This window comes from Quercus suber, unplaced genomic scaffold (assembly GCF_002906115.3).
Source record: "Quercus suber isolate HL8 unplaced genomic scaffold, Cork oak 2.0 scaffold_281, whole genome shotgun sequence".
Taxonomy (NCBI): Eukaryota; Viridiplantae; Streptophyta; class Magnoliopsida; order Fagales; family Fagaceae; genus Quercus; species Quercus suber.
The window spans coordinates 645,212-664,434 of NW_027069737.1; the positions used below are offsets into that span (position 1 = coordinate 645,212).

A 19,223-nucleotide genomic window follows, 5' to 3' on the forward strand; every position below is an offset into this window, starting at 1 on the left:
ATTATATCTCTGGAAGCTCATCAGAGAGAAATTGTTTGTTGAAATATCCTCATCCGTTGATTCGTTCTTTTCATCTTTAAAAAAAAAAAAAAAAATTCATTACATTTTTTTATATTGGGTTTGCCATTCAATCATGGCATAAGATTTGGGTCAGGAATTTTTGAGGCGGGTCAGCGAATGTTGACCCGTTTTGCCATATCTAACCTCAAGATTGTTGCTAATGTCACGATTCATAGATACAATGAAAAATTTAGTAAGTTGATTGTAGAATTAAAATCTAACTTTAACAAAGGTGACAACATGTTAATGGTTTTAGGAGGTTCAAAACAATAATCTTAATAAGCTTCATCTCACAATGAAAAAAATGAAAGAAAGTCCCCCTAAACTACACTAATTGACAATTGTAATAACATATCAGATCCAACAATAAAGAATTAAAGCTCAACTCAAATGGATATAAGAGAAATAAAAATTAAAACTACATTTGTCCTTTCTATATACAAAAACAATGTACATTGAAATTACATTGGACACATTGATAGATGTACTCTTCACAAAGATCCTCACAAGTGTCACATGGAGGATGGTCTTTAGGTTCCTCAACAAAAGTAAGGGGGTGTGGGTGATAAAAAATTGTGTAAACACTTTCAAACTTGTATTTTGGGTATTTCCCAAGAATACATTTTGGATGAGTAGGATAATTGCAATCTGAACAATAGTAGAACCAATGGTTTGGATCTCGTTCTTCTTCACAAATATCACAATAATATTCACCAGAGTTATCTTCAGCAATATAAGAGAGAGTGAAGGGATGCTCATGTTGTTTGTACCTTGTAGTATGTGGTAGTGTTATGCAGTTAAAGTCAAGTGCAAATTCACAAGTGATACATTTAAAAACTAGTAAACGTTTAGAACCACAACCACTGCAACTTTGGTGATAACCTGTGCCGGAGAGGATAAGTCGATGCTTATGACTTTCATGTGTAAGGCTGTCTAACATCAAATAACATTGAACATCAAGTTTGAAATCGCAATTCTCACATGTATAGGTGAAGCCATTGCAAATTTCCGAACAAGCATCGCAATTAAACCACTTTCTTCTATAAGGTGGCTTTGGGAAGAGGGTGAGTGGATGTTGATGAAGTGGATGCCGCTTTTTTCTGGGTAAATCAACACAAGATTTATGAAGAAAAAAGTTACACTCTGCACAACTATAAAACGGAGGGAGAATAGCTTGTACACACCCGTTGCATTTTTCGTTATTTAGAATCTCATATGTATATTTTAAATCATGCTTGTGACTGAAGTGTTCGATTTCTGTAGCTATTTCAATCCCGTCTTCCCCTACTGTGGTTTTCTTTACTTTGTAAGTTGCTAAATGAACAAATTGATCAAGCTCTAGATCTTCATTCTCATCATCTTTAAGTTCCGATAAATTTATGTACTCTATGTTTCTCCTGTCCATAGCACAATGGAGGTGGGCAACGAAATCACATTTATAGCAATAGTAAAGTCCATAGTTTGTGTCCACATTTTGAACACAAAGTTGACAAAATGGAGAGTCTAATTGATGGACTTCAAAAGATTGGATGAGGTCAAGGGGGTGCTTGTGACGTACAACTTTGACTCTATGTAGGAAAGAAGCACATTCTCTATGAATCCCGAAACCACATGGGTTACACTGATAGGGCATACCCTCACCTCCTTTGCCATAAAGGTCGCATGTGAATGTGATCCACTTCCAAAAGGGGGTCAATGGGTGCTCATGGACTTCAGCTTCCATGGTGGGCGCTAAAGAAGCACATGTGATGTGAATGTTAAAGTTGCAATGGGAACAACGATAAGCATATTCCCCTTGATTTGTTTTGCAAACTTCGCATTTTTCAAAGTCTTCATTGTCATAATATTTCCATGTAGGAAAAAGAATAAGAGGATGTTTAGGGTGCAAGGGATGGTGCAACTCGAGGGGTAATTCTGCACATGATTTATGATGGCAGAAATGATCACATTGTATACAAATATAGTTAGGACCCAATATTGGTTGGTCACATCCGTGACAATCTCTGTCATAAGTTCTCTTTTCATTGAAGATCAATGGATGCTCTGGATGGCAAAAATGTTGAAGCTCCATTTTCTATCACATGCACAATAACAAACAACATCCAATTTGTTTAGAAAAATATATCATATATATATATATAATTTTTTAGAAATAGAAAAAGACTTAATAGTTAATAGATTAGGGTTGGTCAAATGAATATAAAATGTAGATCACAGAGGAAAACAAAGTAACAAACAAAGAGAGAGGTGCACATGAGATGTTTGATTTAAGTTCGGTAGCAATTTTTTCTCATAGTTTTTATAAACAAAAATACTAATAGATCTAAGCTTAAATGATGATGCTCGTCACTATTTGGGCATTTGCGATCTCGATTCCGCATGGTGGGCTTGCTCAAGTTCAATAAGAAAGACTAAATTGATGTTTGCTTGTAAGATTGAGGTGGCGGCTTGTTGATTCTGGGATTTTAAGAAGATGGGGGAAGGCATTTTGGAATGGTTGGTGTGTTGTGGGCATTAGTGAGTGTTTGATGGTTAAATTATATCTTTTTGGACATGGGTTAGTGACACCATCATCTTTACACCATAGATTTCTTTATGATAGATCTTAATGATTGATAATAATAATAAAAAATAAATAAATAAACTATGCTTATCTCATCATGAAATATTTATTGCTTTCAAACTCAACTAGTTAATGACATCTTCTTCTTCTTTTTCTTTTTTCTCACTTATTAATTACATTTCTGCTCGTCGATGTAGCATTTCCCAGAGAGAGATATGTTGGTGGATGAAAGCCATTTCTACTTATGTGTGTGTGAGAGAGAGAGAGAAGGCAATAGAGTCCGGAGAGAGAGTTATTATTATTATTTTATAAATATGATCATTGAATTTCAACTTATGATGTTATCTCCATAATATTTTGAAAGGGACAAAATACCTTGGAATGTCTTATGTGACTGAATGGACCGAATATGGTCCGCGGACGCCCGAATAAACGGATCCGTCATTTGCACGGGCCTCCAATGGACGGACCTGATGTGAACGGGCCGGATATGGACGGAGTGAAGGAAGGTGGGCTAGTTGTCCATGGGCCTGTTGGGCCCCTCATGGGGGATATTTTGACCCACTCTCATAAGGGCCCAAATAGAGTCCTTGCGCTAGTAGGACTCCGGAAATCTTATATATTTGGTAAAGATCTTCCGCATAAGGAGGAGATTTATTCATCACGTTTAGGATTCTACAAGTAGAGTCCTATAAGGAAAAGACTTCCGCGCCAAGAAAGGGATGTCAACCTTATGCCACTATAAAAGCCCCACTACCCTCACAAGCCAAGGTACGCATAATTAACCCCTCTCTAGCACTCTAGAGTTGTGAGAATATTTTCTGACTTAACCTTCGGAGGGTGTTTGGCCGGCACCACACCGGTGTCCTTCGATAGGTTTTCTCTTTTGTTTCGTGCAGGTTAATATACGAAGCGAAAGGAGCATCGTGCGACTCATTGGTGAATTTTCTTGATTCATCAGTTGGCGCCGTCTGTGGGAAATGAAGTAATTAAGCCATACTATCATTTCTCGGACTAAAAGGTTGCATGGTACTCACTTGCTCAATGGCAACTACTAATGACGTGCAAGGAGAAGAACCACCCACGACTGCCCTCGAGAGACAAGTTCGGACCCTCAGTACCGCTGTGGAGCGTCTCACCAAACAGAACCTCGACTTGGAGGAACAGCTGCGCCAGAAGAATGCAGCACTAAATAACCGGCCAGAGGATCAGGAAGGGACTAGCGCTCCAAACAGGAATCAGGAGAGACCTGAGGGCAGCCACGCCCCAAGCAGGCCGGAGAGGCAGCACGTGAACATGCCATCCCCCACGGATGCGACTCCACCACATATTGCCGCCGAGATGTAGGCAATGAGGGAACAGATGGAGGTCATGATGAACGCCCTCAAGGGGCGAGTCTCCAGTGACCTTGACGATCTGGTCAATCGTACCGAATCACCCTTCACTGCGGCCGTGAACTCCTTCCCCCTACCCCACAAGTTTCGCATGCCGAATATAGATAGCTATGACAGGGTGAAGGATCCTCTGCATCACCTGGAAACTTTCAAAACCCTGATGCATCTATAGGGGGTACCGGACGAAATCATGTGCAGGGCTTTCCCAACTACACTGAAGGGTTCTGCGAGGATTTGGTTCAGTCGGCTGACATCGAACTCCATCAGCACTTTCAAAGAACTAAGCGCTCAATTCACCTCACACTTCATAGGGGGACACAGGTACAAGAAGTCCACAGCGTGTTTGATGAGCATCAGGCAGAGAGAAGACGAGACGCTAAGATCTTACATAACCCGCTTCAATAAGGAAGCACTCTCAATTGATGAAGCCGACGATAAGATACTGGTGGCAGCTTTCACGAACGGATTGCGGAAGGGCAAGTTTTTGTTCTCACTATACAAAAACGACCCCAAAACCATGTCAGAGGTACTCTACAGGGCCACCAAGTACATGAACGCGGAAGACGCGCTGCTTGCACGGGAAGAAAGGCCCAAGAAGAGGGAACGCCAGGGGGACATGCGCCAGGACCAAGGGCAGAAAAGACCAAGGACAGGAGACAGAAGGGACGAAAGACGCCCTAAGCCCCCGAGCGGGAGGTTCACAAGTTTCACCCCCCTGAACGCCCCGATTGACCAAGTCTTGAATAAGAAAGACTAAATTGATGTTTGCTTGTAAGATTGAGGTGGCGGCTTGTTGATTCTGGGATTTTAAGAAGATGGGGGAAGGCATTTTGGAATGGTTGGTGTGTTGTGGGCATTAGTGAGTGTTTGATGGTTAAATTATATCTTTTTGGACATGGGTTAGTGACACCATCATCTTTACACCATAGATTTCTTTATGATAGATCTTAATGATTGATAATAATAATAAAAAATAAATAAATAAACTATGCTTATCTCATCATGAAATATTTATTGCTTTCAAACTCAACTAGTTAATGACATCTTCTTCTTCTTTTTCTTTTTTCTCACTTATTAATTACATTTCTGCTCGTCGATGTAGCATTTCCCAGAGAGAGATATGTTGGTGGATGAAAGCCATTTCTACTTATGTGTGTGTGAGAGAGAGAGAGAAGGCAATAGAGTCCGGAGAGAGAGTTATTCTTATTATTTTATAAATATGATCATTGAATTTCAACTTATGATGTTATCTCCATAATATTTATTCTTTATCATCACACCAAAACACTAATTTATTTTTTTATTTTAGCGTGAACCCTAAGGTTTTAATTTAAAGATAATAGACTTTGTCAATTGAGTTAACTAAACCCCACAAAATAAATATTATTGTTACATCACTAATTTTTAAAAATATGGCAATATATATATATATATATAGATAGTGTTTTTTCACTCTTAGATTTAATAAAAATTAACAGTTTAAAAATGGTGCAACTTTTTTAAAGTTACACTTAAACCAAACCTCATCTTTTTAATATTAATTGTTTAAATTGATATTGTTTTGAAGTTATTTGAGGATCTAGTCTGTTTTCTAAGGTCATAATTTAGAAACACGATTCAATTGACTTGATTGAATTTTTGACGTAAGACAAAATTTACTATTAAATTATTGTAATTTATTATTTTTGGTATTTTATGTAAAAAAAAAAATTATTTTAGGTTTAGGTGATTTATTTCCTTATTTTTAGGTGCATTTAATGTTTTTTAGGTCAAATTTTGTTCCTTTTATGGTTAGGTATCAATTAGGAGTTATTTTAGAATATACTCCCTTTGTCTCAATTTGTTTGTCTTGTTTGAAAAGTCAAACTTTCTAAGGGAACATCATTTATTTTATTGTCTTGTCTGCCTTATAAAAATGTATAAGTTTACAAAATTATCTTTAAATAAATTTATCATTAAAAAAAAAAAAGAGTTATTCTTAATGAGGCAACTAAAAAGGTGCTCCAATTAGATTGATTTTTTAAATATTTGTTAATTTTCTTTTCAAATTGTTTTGAAAATAAAGTATGGGTATAATAAAAACATTAGTAAACTAATAACTTTTATTTTTAGAAACAGGATAATATTTTTGGACATCTAAAAATGGAATAAAAGATAAACAAACTGGGACAGAGGGAGTATTTTCATGTCTATCAAGTTTGATGGAGCCCTTAAATAGGCCCCTAAGTTTTACATATTTTTCAACAATTATTCAATCAATAAAATTCAAACTTTTGTCTTCTTATTTTCTAGTAGATTTTAGACCCTTTTTCCTTGTGGATTCAAGGAACCCTTGTGAATTCAAGGAACCTTCGTGGATTTGAGGTTATTTTCAAAAGCAAATGTGTTTTGTTTCTTGTTTTTTAGAATTAGACGTATTTTGCTTTTTAACGCTTCTGCGACATCAATTGGTATCAGAGTCTTGACTTACCCTAGTCTAATTACTAACTGGCAAGACGATAACCACCACCACAACAACAATAAATAACTTAGCGAGTATTATGTGACGTACAACAAGTACTCACAAATATCTATGCTAGGATGGTGCTGTTGAATAATGGAAACAATAGGGATAAAAGCAATGGAGACATAACTCACGGGCAACCTATTGGTAAGCAAATCTCATATAAGCCTTATAAAAGAATTGCAAGTTTTAATGATTATTTATAAATAAAGTATATATATATATATATATTTTTTTTCTTGATTGGTTACTTGATCTAGAAGATTTATTTACTACAAGAATATTTGTTATGAGAGAAAAGTTGGACTTGCTTCGTATAAACTTAGTAAGTAGGCCTTGTGTTGGTGGGAATGAGTGCAATTTGATAAAATCCAACAAGGTAAAGACAAAATTCATTCATGACCAAGGATGAAAAAAATGCTTGCTATTAGATTTTATCTGTTGGATTGTGATGAAATTTTGTCATATACAAAAGAAAATTATTATTGGCCAAGAAATTCATGCTTGAATTATTTTGAAGAGCCATATATTCCACCAATAAGGGTGGAATTGCATGTTGAAGAAAATATTGTTCTTGAAGATTATGTAGAAGTCAAAGAATAAATATAGAGATTTCTGAAAAAATTCTTATTATGGAAGAAGATCCTCAAATCAAGATTATTATGGAGGGAATAATGAAGATCCTATTATAGAGATAGATCCTGAATTAAAATTTAGTTTTGAAAATAAAATTTCAACACTTAAATTATGTTTTCAAAACACCTTTATAAATCAAAAGTTAGATTCCCATATAGTTCCAAAACAACTTCAATTTAAATAATTATTATTAAAATACACAAAAGTCCTTTTATTGATCTGGTAGCAATTTTGTTATCATACATGAAAATTTTACAAAACAATATTCTATCTTCTTCCTTAAAACATAATTCACATTTTCTCTTACAATTATCCCTAAATTATATCATTTATTTATTTTAATTATCATAAAAAGATTTTATACTGTTTTTATTTTATTTTTTAGTAAGGCTATTATTATGAGACATATGAATATTAGATAGGCATTATGTTCAAGATATAGTTAGGGTAATTTCTGAAAAATTATACTATTCAATAACTTTTTTTCTTCATAATACTGTAATATTCTTCTAAACCTACCTTTTCATTAAATTCCATTTTTTTAATCTATAATGCTCACCAAATATCAAGGTGATTGGATATAACAAACTCACTTATTTATGAAGAACTCAAAATTATAGATTTTTAAATATACTAAAAATAAATAAAATTGTTGATTTAATAGTAAACTAGCTTGTAATTTATGCTTACGCACAAACATGTTCAATTGTTGTAGTACTATTGATATTAAGCATGAGTTATTAAACATACAGGACGGTTCAAAATGTCATAAGATTTTTACTTAGCCTTTTAAATGAAAGTATGGTTGAAAAAAATGCAGGAGTACTTAAGTAAAAGACCAAGAAAAACTTTGAAAGTGTAAGAATGGCCAAAACCATGGGAAAAGCTTGTTAGAAGGAATTATCTTGACCAAAATATATGCCATTTAGTTTCACGACATATTAACATTTTTCTCATGATCCCTTGATTTGAAATCTGCCGTTTCATGGTTTCCAAAGGAAAGACAAAAGCTAATCAATACTTAAGCATCAATAAGGCAAGAAAATAGGAAACCTTACCGATTGAATTCCACCGATGCAATCCAATAGTGAACCTCCCTGACCAGCTGACCTCTCACTCTTCTTCAAAGCCACCGCTAGCCAATGTAACACTTGAGTAACACCTGCAAGTCTTAATAGTAGTATGACACACAACTGAGTCAGAAGGGGTTAGTATATCAAAATGCAATAATAGATTTGAATGGTACGTACTGAAAATGTAGATTTTTTTTTTGGTAGAAACTGAAAATGTAGATTGTAAGGACTTTAAAATATCTAAATCGAAACCAATATCCAGATATATTACATTTAAAAAATAAAATAATATAAAAGCATAAACCAAAAAACTCATTTTCTTAAGAGTATGTTTGAACTTTTCTATAACAAATATACCATTTAGTCTAGCAACAAAAAGAAGAGAGAGAGAAAGGAAAAATCTCTAAATTTGAACTTAAACAAAAGAAAATTTCTTATAATTATTAAAGACCTAATAATAATACAAATATAAGTAAATGATTATTATCTTTTTTTTGAAGAAAAAATTCGATGAAATTGTATGTTTCATGTAGACACTATGCATTTGCTAAGGAAGCAAAGAAAGCCCAATAACCCACACACACACTGACAACCAAATACATGCTGAACTGAAAAATAAAGATGGCTTTAGCTCTAGTTCTCAGTTACCCACTAATATTTAATTTCCAAAATGACATTTAACGATTATTCCAGCAAAATTGAACCAACCTATAAAGAAAATTTGCCACCAGATTGAAATTTGCAGAATTGGGTAAGTTCTATTTCTCATATACCTATTAATATTTACTCCCTAAAATTACATTTTACTATAATTCTTATAAAATTGAACTAATAAGTAATAACTCACTCATAGTAGATCAAACTTGGTTCTTGGGCAGAGCGAATGGAATTGGTTGATGATAAGATCTAAGACTGTATGGATATACACTATATGTGAAAGAAAAATGAGTAAAACACAAACTATTATTATTTATTTATATATATATATAATATAAAAAAAAAAAACAAACTTATACTCAACTAATAATAACCCATAAGAACCAAAATTTTCAGTTTCACCCACACAATTCTCTTTAAGTGAGGCTAGAAGAAAGAAAGGAGTAAGAATACCTTATCAATACTTCTTATGCCAAGACCATAAAACGGTAGTAGAAAAAAAAACAAGGGAAGGGAAGGAGATAATCTTCCTATATAAGATACATAAATAACCCTTTGAATACCCAAACCCATGCATCATAAATCTCAAGAGAATCCTTTCAAATCCCATAGTATTCATCCAAAAGCCGGGGGAGCTGTACAAGAACGAAATTCCTGAGCCAGAATGCTAATATGTACCATTAGTAGTGCTGGATTGAAATATTTGATGCGGTTAGATGTTTCTGATCAGCCTAAATTTATAATCTGCTTGATCTGACTGGGGATGGACACATGGTGGGAAAAGAACTCTGCAATTCTTATATGCTCTTCCAAGAGAAATCTAAACGTGATTTATTCACAATGGATATATGCTTGGATGGATATTTATGATGTAGTCCCCACATTTAGCACCAAAATTAAGAAATAATATAATGTATTATATACCCGATTTAAAACACTAGTATTACTATTTTCGTGTGCGTTCTAATAAGTATTACTGTTTACTAAAAAAAAAATTAGAATACATGACACAAAATTGAAATCCAATTTAAAATTCTAATACCTAATATGGCTGGGGATGGATACATGGATGGAAAATAACTCTACAATTCTTGTATGCTTTTCCATGAGAAATTTAAACTTGATTTATTCGCAATGGACTGTGAATATTTATGGTGTCGTTCTCACATTTGGCATTAAGATTAATAAAATAAAATAAAACAATTTAGGATACTTGACACAAAATTGAAATCAAATTTGAAATTTTAATGGGAATTTTTCCTTAGTTTTGGCTTTATACACACGATGACAATCAATTTTTTTGTAAAATTTTTTGTTCATGAGTAACATATGAAAGATATTCAATCAAACAATGGTCTCAACAAAATTGTGATTTGATAAAAAGTAATAAATTGATGTAACTTTCTAATAACGAAATTCGTTTGGCAATAATATGTTTCACAAAAATTAATTATTAATTGAAATGCAAACTAGTAACTAAATAGGGCAAAAATTTATTCTATTTAACATCTACGTAACAAATTACATTCTGTAAGGTTGAATTTAATCAACCATTTTATTGGCTTTATTCCATGCCAAATTTGCTTGTAATTCAGCATTTAGAAATCCTGTATTTAGGTGAGAATCATGTAAAGGTAGTGTGTGAGAGAATGTGAAGAATTACTCAAGATTGTGTAGTGAAGCAAGGACTCGCGACTGGATCTCGCAGGTGACTCGCGACTTGCAAGCTGCCAGAAGATGCTCATGTCTGGAGCACTACAAGACAAAAAGTCCTGATTGGCCATTCAGTTATATCGCGGCTTGAACTCACGGCTCAGTCAAGTCATGAGCCCAAGCCGCCTACCAACCCTGTTTTGGAAAAATGACTCTTCGCATTCCAAACACCCATCACTATATATAGACCCTTATACCTACGAAATGTAGAGAGATTCTAGAGAGAATTTTGAGAGAGAAACCCTAGAGAAAAACAAGATTGATTCATCCACAATCTTTACATAGAGACGCTTCATATTTCTCTACTCTCACCCTCTCCATTGTTACATCCTTGAGAGGTTATTACCCAAATCCTTTTTTCACCATACTCACACTATGAGAAGGTTATTTGGTGCTTTGGAAAGTAGTTAGGAAGGAACCAATGTTATTGGTTGATGCTATGGGCTATAGTAGAATCGGTAAGCTAAAAAAGACAAAGGTTTGGCGCAACCTTGTTGGAGCAAGAAGGGGGCTTAGGTACACTGGGTAGATTAGGCTTGAGGGTCTTCTGTTGTTCATGTATCTCAACTTCATTCTTTAGTGAATATGACCGCTGGAGGACGCAGAGAGGTTTATGCTGAGAGCTTCGATTTCCTCTTTGATAACACATCATTGTTTGTTTTTGTATTTGCATCTCTCTTTCCTTAATCTTTGCCATTTAATTTCTACTGTGAATGTGATTTTATTTGGTTTAGATTGTTTATCAATTCTGGTATAAGCTTACATTCATTTTCCGCACATACATTATTTGATATTAAGCTTGAATTGGTAATTTGTAATTTGGGAGTCTAAACGTTCATAGTGTTTTATACACTATTTGAACATTCACATTCATTATAATAACCTTGAGAATGCAGCTTTAAAATTTAAATACTTACATTAACAAGATTTGAATTTTGGCTTTGGAACACCCCTAAGAAAACTTCTAAGTTCTTCCATGTCTTTGTTTCTATTAAAGTTAAGTTCACCTTAAAGGGTTCCTTTATAACATCTACCATATGTAAGACTAGAAGGTGTTGCTTTTCAAGGATAAAACTGCATTTTGTCAAATAATGATTACAACATTGTGCCTAAAAAGAAAAACATTATCAAACACAAAATAAACGAAAAAGAGAAACAAATAAGTAAGACACTTACGCTCATCTACTAAGATTTACATACTTCATTTTCTCTTTTATCAAATATTTTATTTATTTTATATTCATTTCCAAATTAACATTTCAATTTGTCATTCACTTATGAGATTTCTTTGCCTATCTCTCTTCAAGTTATCATACATTTTTCAGTCTTCTTTAGTAGGATTTCTTTCAACAGGTTGCTTTGAAAAGAAAAATACATATATCTTTAAATCAAAGTAGGAATTGGGCAGGCTTAGACACCCAACTATTAGCACTATAGTTAAATAATTAAATTCATAAATTTCTAATAGTTTAAGCCTTTTTTTAAAGAACTATGTTTAAATAATTAAATTAACAATTTATTAATAGTTTAAACTTTTACGACAATTGATAATTTAACATCAATCCCCTCCCCATTTTCCAAAAAAATAAATAAAAATGAAAAAGAAAACAAAGAAGAAGATTCTATTGTCAGCACAAGCAAAGTCTTATAATAATAAGTATACTATACCACTATCGTATGAAAATTTTGAAACAAGAGAAAAAGTAAAATAAAGGCAATAGGGCTTGCTAAACAACCTAGATTATTTGCTTAAAAAAAAAAAAAAAATCTAGAGTGAAATGCTTCTCCCTCTAACTTGTTACGTATTCCTTTTCTGTATTTATATTACCTTAACATTTCCTTTCATTAATTGACAAGAAAAAAACAAGAAAACGATAGTAAAAGAAAGGTAATGAGCATTGCTAAGCAACCTTAATTTAGATGCTACTCTCCTCATGTTACTCTTTCTTTTTCTATATTCCTATTACCATCATATTTCCATTTACTGACAAGATATTTAGATCTCTTGTGATTTTTTTTTCATGACAAATGACATTTAGAAACCAATAAACTTTAAGGAAATATACTTTTTTATGTTTTCTCAAAATCTATTTAATTATTTTTGAAAATCAATTATAATGCCATCTATTTGTAGACAATTTTTTCAGACAATATTTTATGATTTCATTATGAAGTCTATCAACAATTTGTGTTCCAATTTGTTTGGAAAATGAATTTATAGAATAGGGTCAAGTTATATTTTCTGAATTCAAATCTAAACCATGGTCAAAAAATTATGGACAAAATTTATCTTCAAACCGTTTTGAAGAAATCTCCTCCAATACATATGTGGTGGCTCATAAATCTTCTATGTGGATTATTTAAAAAAATCATATGACTTATAGACCATGTGACTAAAAGTACATGAGGAGAATTTTATCAATTTTCACGTATTGAGTTGGAGGAATTTCCCTCCAAACCAATTTGAAGGTAAACTTTTTCCAAAAATTATTAGAGACCAATAGATACCTTTATAGATCTATTTATATTTCATATAACACTGCAACTTAAACTACGCTCCCAAAATCCTCACCTCCTCTAGCGCTTCAACGTCTCCATTCTCAACTCTGTAGCGCTAGTCACTTTGGTCTGCAAAAGTGAGAGTCAAAACACTGAAAAAGAAGAGGTTGAGAGAGGGAATAAAGGTGTGGGCATAAATTGAAATTTGAAATGGAGGTGGGGATTTGGTGTGGTCTGCTCTCTTCTTATGCTTACCAAATAATAAGTTGATCTATCATGCTTTTCAAGATTATCAATTAAAAACGTCCTCATAGAGCTAAAAAGATTATAGGGTTTTTTTTCCCCTAAATATACCAAACAAATAAGTTTATAGATTTAATGGTAAAATACATCCAATTGTTAACTTGTACGTGATTAACCTGGCTATAATAGATGTTTGATAAAGTAGATTCCGGTTAACTCAACTGGTAAAATCTCTTATCGCTAAATAAGATATTAGGAATTTGATATTCGCCTACACCAAAAACTAATTGGTGTAGTAATCCGATAATAAAGAGTAATTATTAAAAATAAACGTTATAGGTTGAAACTCTCTATAAAAAATAAAAAATAAAATGTTCAATAAAAATGCAGATTCCACAAAATAAGGATTTATAAAAAGTAATTGTGTGGCTTACCTTTTTATCCAAAGTAGCATTAGATGTAACATGGACCAAACTCATATAGAAATAAATATTATTAATTCAAGTGCAATTAAACACTAAATAGGCTGAGAATTCATTGCATTTTTATCATTTATATGACAAATTAAGAAAGCAAAGCAAACTTTTGTTTATGAATTGCAATAGAAAATCATAGACATGCAAACAAAGTTGGAGAAGCATACGTCAATACTTACAGGAAAAAGTGTCTAATCTTGGCTTCAAAACACCCCTAGGTAAACTTCCAAGATAAACCTAGTGTCAATTTTTCTTTTTAATGTGGAGCTCTATAACTTCTATTATATATATAGACTAGTTGGTGTTCCCCTTTTAATGATACAGCATATCTCTCATGATTTCATCAAAACAATTATTATGCTGTTGTACCAAAAAAGAAAAGAATCTCCAATACAAAAGAAAACAAATTGGAGAAAGAAAAAGAAAAGATTATACTTGCCTTCTATATACAAGAAAGCAAGGAATATTTTTTTTTTGGAGAAGAAAGAAAGCATTATGCTTGCCAACTTAGATGTGTATGGTATATACTTATATTTCTCCATTCTCTAAAAAAATGAAAATATATATATAATTTTTTTTTTTTGGTTAACAGGTGTTATATTCAACAAAAGCAAAAGTTACATATTGTTCACACATGCCAAAGTATTGGCTATATGCCTATAACAGTACAGACCATTTCTATCAAATACAAGTAATCTATCTAATTCATCCGAGGGGGCAGTATCAAATAAAACAAAATCCTCCCTCATACAACATCCATTTTTAGCCAAAAAATCAGCACACCTATTCACCTCTCTAAAGATATGTGCTACCCGAACCTGTGTGAATCTTTCCATGAGCAACCTGCAGTCAAGGAGCAAAGGAGAAATTAATTTGTTAGAGTTGTCAGCCTTATTTAGCATCTCCACAATAGCCTTAGCATCAAGTTCAACTTCCAAATGACTAATTCCCAGCTGGTTGGCAAGAGTTAATCCATCCCTCAAAGCCCATAATTCAGCCATTACAGTGTACCCGATTGACCTCGAATATCCTTTAATCCATCCCCCTTCGCTGTTCCTAATTAAGCCTCCACCACCCGCCTTGCCTGGGTTCCCAAATGAGGCATGAAAATATAATATAAGACAAAAACCTTTTGTTCAATTCTAGACATTAAAATAATATATCTTTAAAAAAGTGAAATCTTACGTTAAGATTTGGGGGGAATGGCCTATATTTGTGATATAATATGAATGAAATTAGTTTTGTATCGTTGAAAAGTTGTGAGACATTTTTTTTTTTTAGTTACAGATTAGAAAAGTTATTAGACATTAATTAGAGATAAATAAATTGTGTCTTCCCAGCTATTACAATCCTTTGAAATTATTATCTTATGGTCAAAGACAAATGAGGGTGAATGCCTATATAACAAAGCCAATTTAAGTTCACATATTCATCTTATTAAAAATATGCCCAACACACAAATTATTAGTGCAAAAATTGATATTCAATTTTAAATGGGATTTTTTGTGAGACTTTTTCAATGGAGCAGAGGATTGGGCTTGTCAAGCCAATTTTTGGCCCATTTTTGGATATATATTTTTTGCTTTAGAATTACTATTATCTCTCCCTAATATAGTAAAAACTAGTCGCTAACCAGTACAATGCATGGGCTAATTGAAAAGCTATATATATTATTATAAAAAAATAATAAAAAAACAATAAAAAAAACACTGACTATAATAAAACCAATAGAACTACTAAATACTTTTCTTAATAGGAATTGTTAAGTTATTTCATCTAGCTAACACTTCCATTTAAAGTATCATCTCCAATCACCCTTAGAAATTTCATGGTTGCCATTTCTTCCTGCCTAGTAGGATTGCACAAATTTAGTATCCCACCTGCATGCATATTAAGACACACAATAAACAAAAGAAAACAAATAAACACATAATCTTCCGTGAAGTTGTTTAATTTCTCTAAACAAATGCCAAGTTAATGTTAGAGTCTCAAATTCAATTAGTAAACACTTTGATGCACACCTATTCCAAACTTTAAACACGCCACCAATTCTACCAATACATGTAACCCTGCATAACTTATGTTTGTGTCCATAACTCACAACTTTCTTGGCCCTGCAACCCATCCCAACAATTTGCATTAAACAATCGCAGCAGAAAATTTTCCCATAATTACTATCTAAAAGAAGCTTCCCCCATTACCATGTATTTCCAAATAAGTTCTCATGCAACTTGTAGGCTTACTAATCAGCAATCAGCTTGTGAGTACTAGAAATAACAAAATTTATATATAATTGAATTCTTTCAACCTAGCAACTATGATAACACATAAATAGTAAGAAATCCTACCGAATTAGAGCTTTGCAGCCAATGCAACTCAGTTGGTTCCTTGAAAATCCAATTATGCTACTGTTTGAGGGACGTTTGAGGGAGTACAAATTTAGATAGACATAGATCTTGTGTGACCTCCATGGAGAACTTCTCTGCCAGAGTGCTAGCATTCTTCAAAATGGGCATCCAAATTCTAGATTTGTTTGTAACATGAATGTTGCTTTAAATAGGTGAGTAAACAAAGCGTCATAAACAATAAACTATACACAAAGTTCGTATGATATAGAAAACTAACCATGGCATCGGGATTGACCTCAATCCTGAATTCCAATCTACAACAGACTTCACTACCAGTCATTTTTCACAACAAAAGTTTCAAATGATTCAAGCCCCACCATTGTTATACCATGAAGAATTGTCCAATGACATCTCGTTGCCAATGTCCACATCTTCCTCCACTACAACAACAATGCATATACAGTCATTATAAACAATTCCCATAAATTTAAATGTAAGTATTATACTGATGTCAAGATGGCCTACTGAGGAATGGAACACATTGCAGTTATAAAAAATTCCCATAAATTTAAACGTAGGAAGAAGCATTATCCACTAATTCCTTGCGTTTCGATCACCTTTGACTAACTTAAACCCCATCCTTCGAGACTTGAAGCGTTCCATCTCCTAAAGATTGGTTGCTTAAAGAGGATTTCTTTTGAAACAGAGCAGTGTGAGTGTTATTGTCTTACTAACAATTATAATCAAATACATTGTAGGCAATCCATTAAATGATGAAAACAACATCAAACTGTAAAAAATAAACAAATAAATAATCTAAACTGAATTTTAACTCCAACTATTGAACCAAATTTGGTTAACCAAAAAAAAAAAAAAAACTTTAAAAATCGAAACTGAATTTTAACTCCAACTATTGAACCAAATTTGGTTAACCAAATAAAAAAAAAAAAAAAAAAAAAAAACTTTAATACAATCAAACGCCACTGAATTTCACTTCCGATAGCAGTGAAGTTGACAATACTACTAACTATTTATTACTTGAAGCCAAAAAAATAAATAATTAAATAAAGGATTGGAGCTAAAAGAAAGAGGTTGGAGAACTGACCAGAATCCTAGCAAGAAGAGAGTGATAGGGGCTGCAGTTGGAGGAGTTAAGGGCGACCTTAGAGGCCGAGTGCTCGACATGTTCGGTGGACTCGAAAAATTTCAGGATTGATATTTTCAAAGAAGAAGAAGTTGGCTAAGATAGAAGTGGAGAGGGATAGAGGAGGCTGTGTTAGGGGTTGGAGAAATCAAAAAGAATGAGAGCTAGAGAAAGAGCCAGAGAAGAAGTGTACCTGAAAACAGAGTAGAGAGTTGGGTTCTTTTTTCAAAGATTTCGTGTGTATTCAGCTAAATTTAAATAATTTTAAAATTTTAAATGATGTTATTGAAAAACAGAGAAGAAATTCTGGAAAACTGAAACTCTATTTCATTGAGCAATCAAAAATGAATTGAATGACTAAACTGATACAATCAGATGGGTATATATACACCAGAGCTATAACTAACTGTATACAAGAAACTAACTGGAAACTAACAAATATAATAGAACCATACACGTGCCTGTCATGTGCTGAGTTAAATACATTTACAAAACTAAACTACATGCCGTTTCTATTGTTTATGTGAGATGACTATTGTCGTTTACTCTACAAACAGATTCTGTACTCTGCTTCTTATCTGTGCTCTTCATTCTTCTCCTCTTAGTTCCATTACTTCCTTTTGCATCTTGACACCCCCCCTCAAGTGGAAGAGGGACATGAATATTGACCATATTCAACTTGGATACAAGAAAGGAAAATTGTTGAGCACTCAAGGCTTTGGTTAACAAGTCTGCAATTTGAGAGTTTGTCCTAACATGTAACATTCTAACATACCCTTCCAGGACTTTATCTCTGACAAGGTGACAATCAATCTCTATATGCTTTGTTCGTTCATGAAATACAGGGTTTGCAGCAATATGAAGGGCTGCCTGACTATCACAGAATAAAAGGGCTGCTTGAGGATGTTTTATTTGAAGGTCATGAAGAACATATAAGAGCCAAATGATCTCACAAACTGCTACTGCCATGGATCTGTACTCAGACTCTGCTGAAGACCTTGAGACTGTTTGTTGCTTCTTTGACTTCCATGAAACCAAAGATTCACCAAGAAATATGCAAAAGCCAGTGACAGATCTCCTAGTATCGGGGCATGCAGCCCATTTTGCATCAGCAAAAGCCTTCAAATGCAATTCTGATTTGCTTGAGAAAAACAACCCTTGACCTGGTGAGCTCTTTAGATATTGCAAGACCTTATGAGCTGCTTGCAAATGAGGCTCTATAGGACGTGCCATGAACTGGCTTAGTCTATTTACAGCAAAGGTTATGTCAAGCCTAGTTATTGTCAAGTATATCAACCTTCCTATCAATCTTCTATAGGAGCTTGGATCTTGCAACTCCTTCCCCTCATACTTACTAAGTTTGAGGTTTTGATCCATAGGCACTTTGGCTGGTTTGCACCCTAACATGTCAGCATCATCCAACACTTCAAGTGTGTACTTTCTTTGACATAAGTTGATGCCATCAGTAGTCCTTGCAACTTCAAGGCCTAAGAAAAACTTCAAATCACCCAAATCCTTTAGCTTGAACTGTTGATCCAATAAAATCTTCAACTCATCAACTGCTTGTTTGTTATTACTAGCAATCAATATATCATCAACATAAACTAATAGAGCAATAAAGGAAGTAGAGGTCTTCTTAATGAAAAGAGAGTAATCAGCCTTGGACTGTGTAAACCCAAGGAGAACCAATGCAGTGGAGAATTTGGCAAACCATTGCCTTGAAGCTTGTTTTAGTCCATACAAGGACTTAGTAAGCTTGCATACCAACCCCCCTTTGCTGTGGAAGCCTGGTGGGAGATCCATATAGACTTCTTCCTTCAATTCACCATGTAGGAAGGCGTTATTTACATCAAGCTGACAAAGATACCAGCCTTGCACAGCAGCCACGGCAAGAAGACACTTGACAGTAACAAG

At 33.6% G+C, this 19,223-nt stretch overlaps 2 protein-coding genes and 1 long non-coding RNA gene across 4 annotated transcripts; all 3 read right to left on the reverse strand.

Moving 5' to 3' along the window:
• Nucleotides 1-493: 493 nt before the first annotated feature.
• Nucleotides 494-8,306, reverse strand: LOC136071039 (uncharacterized). Its single transcript, XM_065781863.1, has 2 exons — nt 8,215-8,306; nt 494-2,134 (listed from the first exon to the last, which is right to left on the reverse strand). The coding sequence occupies exon 2, from the start codon at nt 2,129-2,131 to the stop codon at nt 494-496; it is 1,638 nt and encodes a 545-aa protein (XP_065637935.1). The 5' UTR covers nt 2,132-2,134; nt 8,215-8,306.
• A 6,092-nt stretch (nt 8,307-14,398) lies between these two features.
• Nucleotides 14,399-17,662, reverse strand: LOC136071046 (uncharacterized). Of its 2 annotated transcripts, none has more exons than XR_010632358.1 (4): nt 17,271-17,662; nt 16,443-16,605; nt 16,166-16,340; nt 14,399-15,697 (listed from the first exon to the last, which is right to left on the reverse strand). It is a non-coding gene; the product is annotated as an uncharacterized LOC136071046 (long non-coding RNA). The 2 variants fall into 2 exon arrangements; XR_010632359.1 differs by lacking the exon at nt 17,271-17,662 and adding an exon at nt 16,783-17,031.
• Nucleotides 17,663-17,828: 166 nt separating this feature from the next.
• LOC136071040 (uncharacterized mitochondrial protein AtMg00810-like) lies at nt 17,829-19,112 on the reverse strand. Its single transcript, XM_065781864.1, has one exon. It carries the CDS (start codon nt 19,110-19,112, stop codon nt 17,829-17,831), a length of 1,284 nt encoding a protein of 427 aa, XP_065637936.1.
• Nucleotides 19,113-19,223: the final 111 nt, after the last annotated feature.

Excerpts from the sequence above, each read along its gene's own strand:
- LOC136071039 (XM_065781863.1), bottom strand. The coding sequence starts at position 2,131 with ATGGAGCTTCAACATTTTTGCCATCCAGAGCATCCATTGATCTTCAAT.
- LOC136071040 (XM_065781864.1), bottom strand. The coding sequence starts at position 19,112 with ATGGATCTCCCACCAGGCTTCCACAGCAAAGGGGGGTTGGTATGCAAG.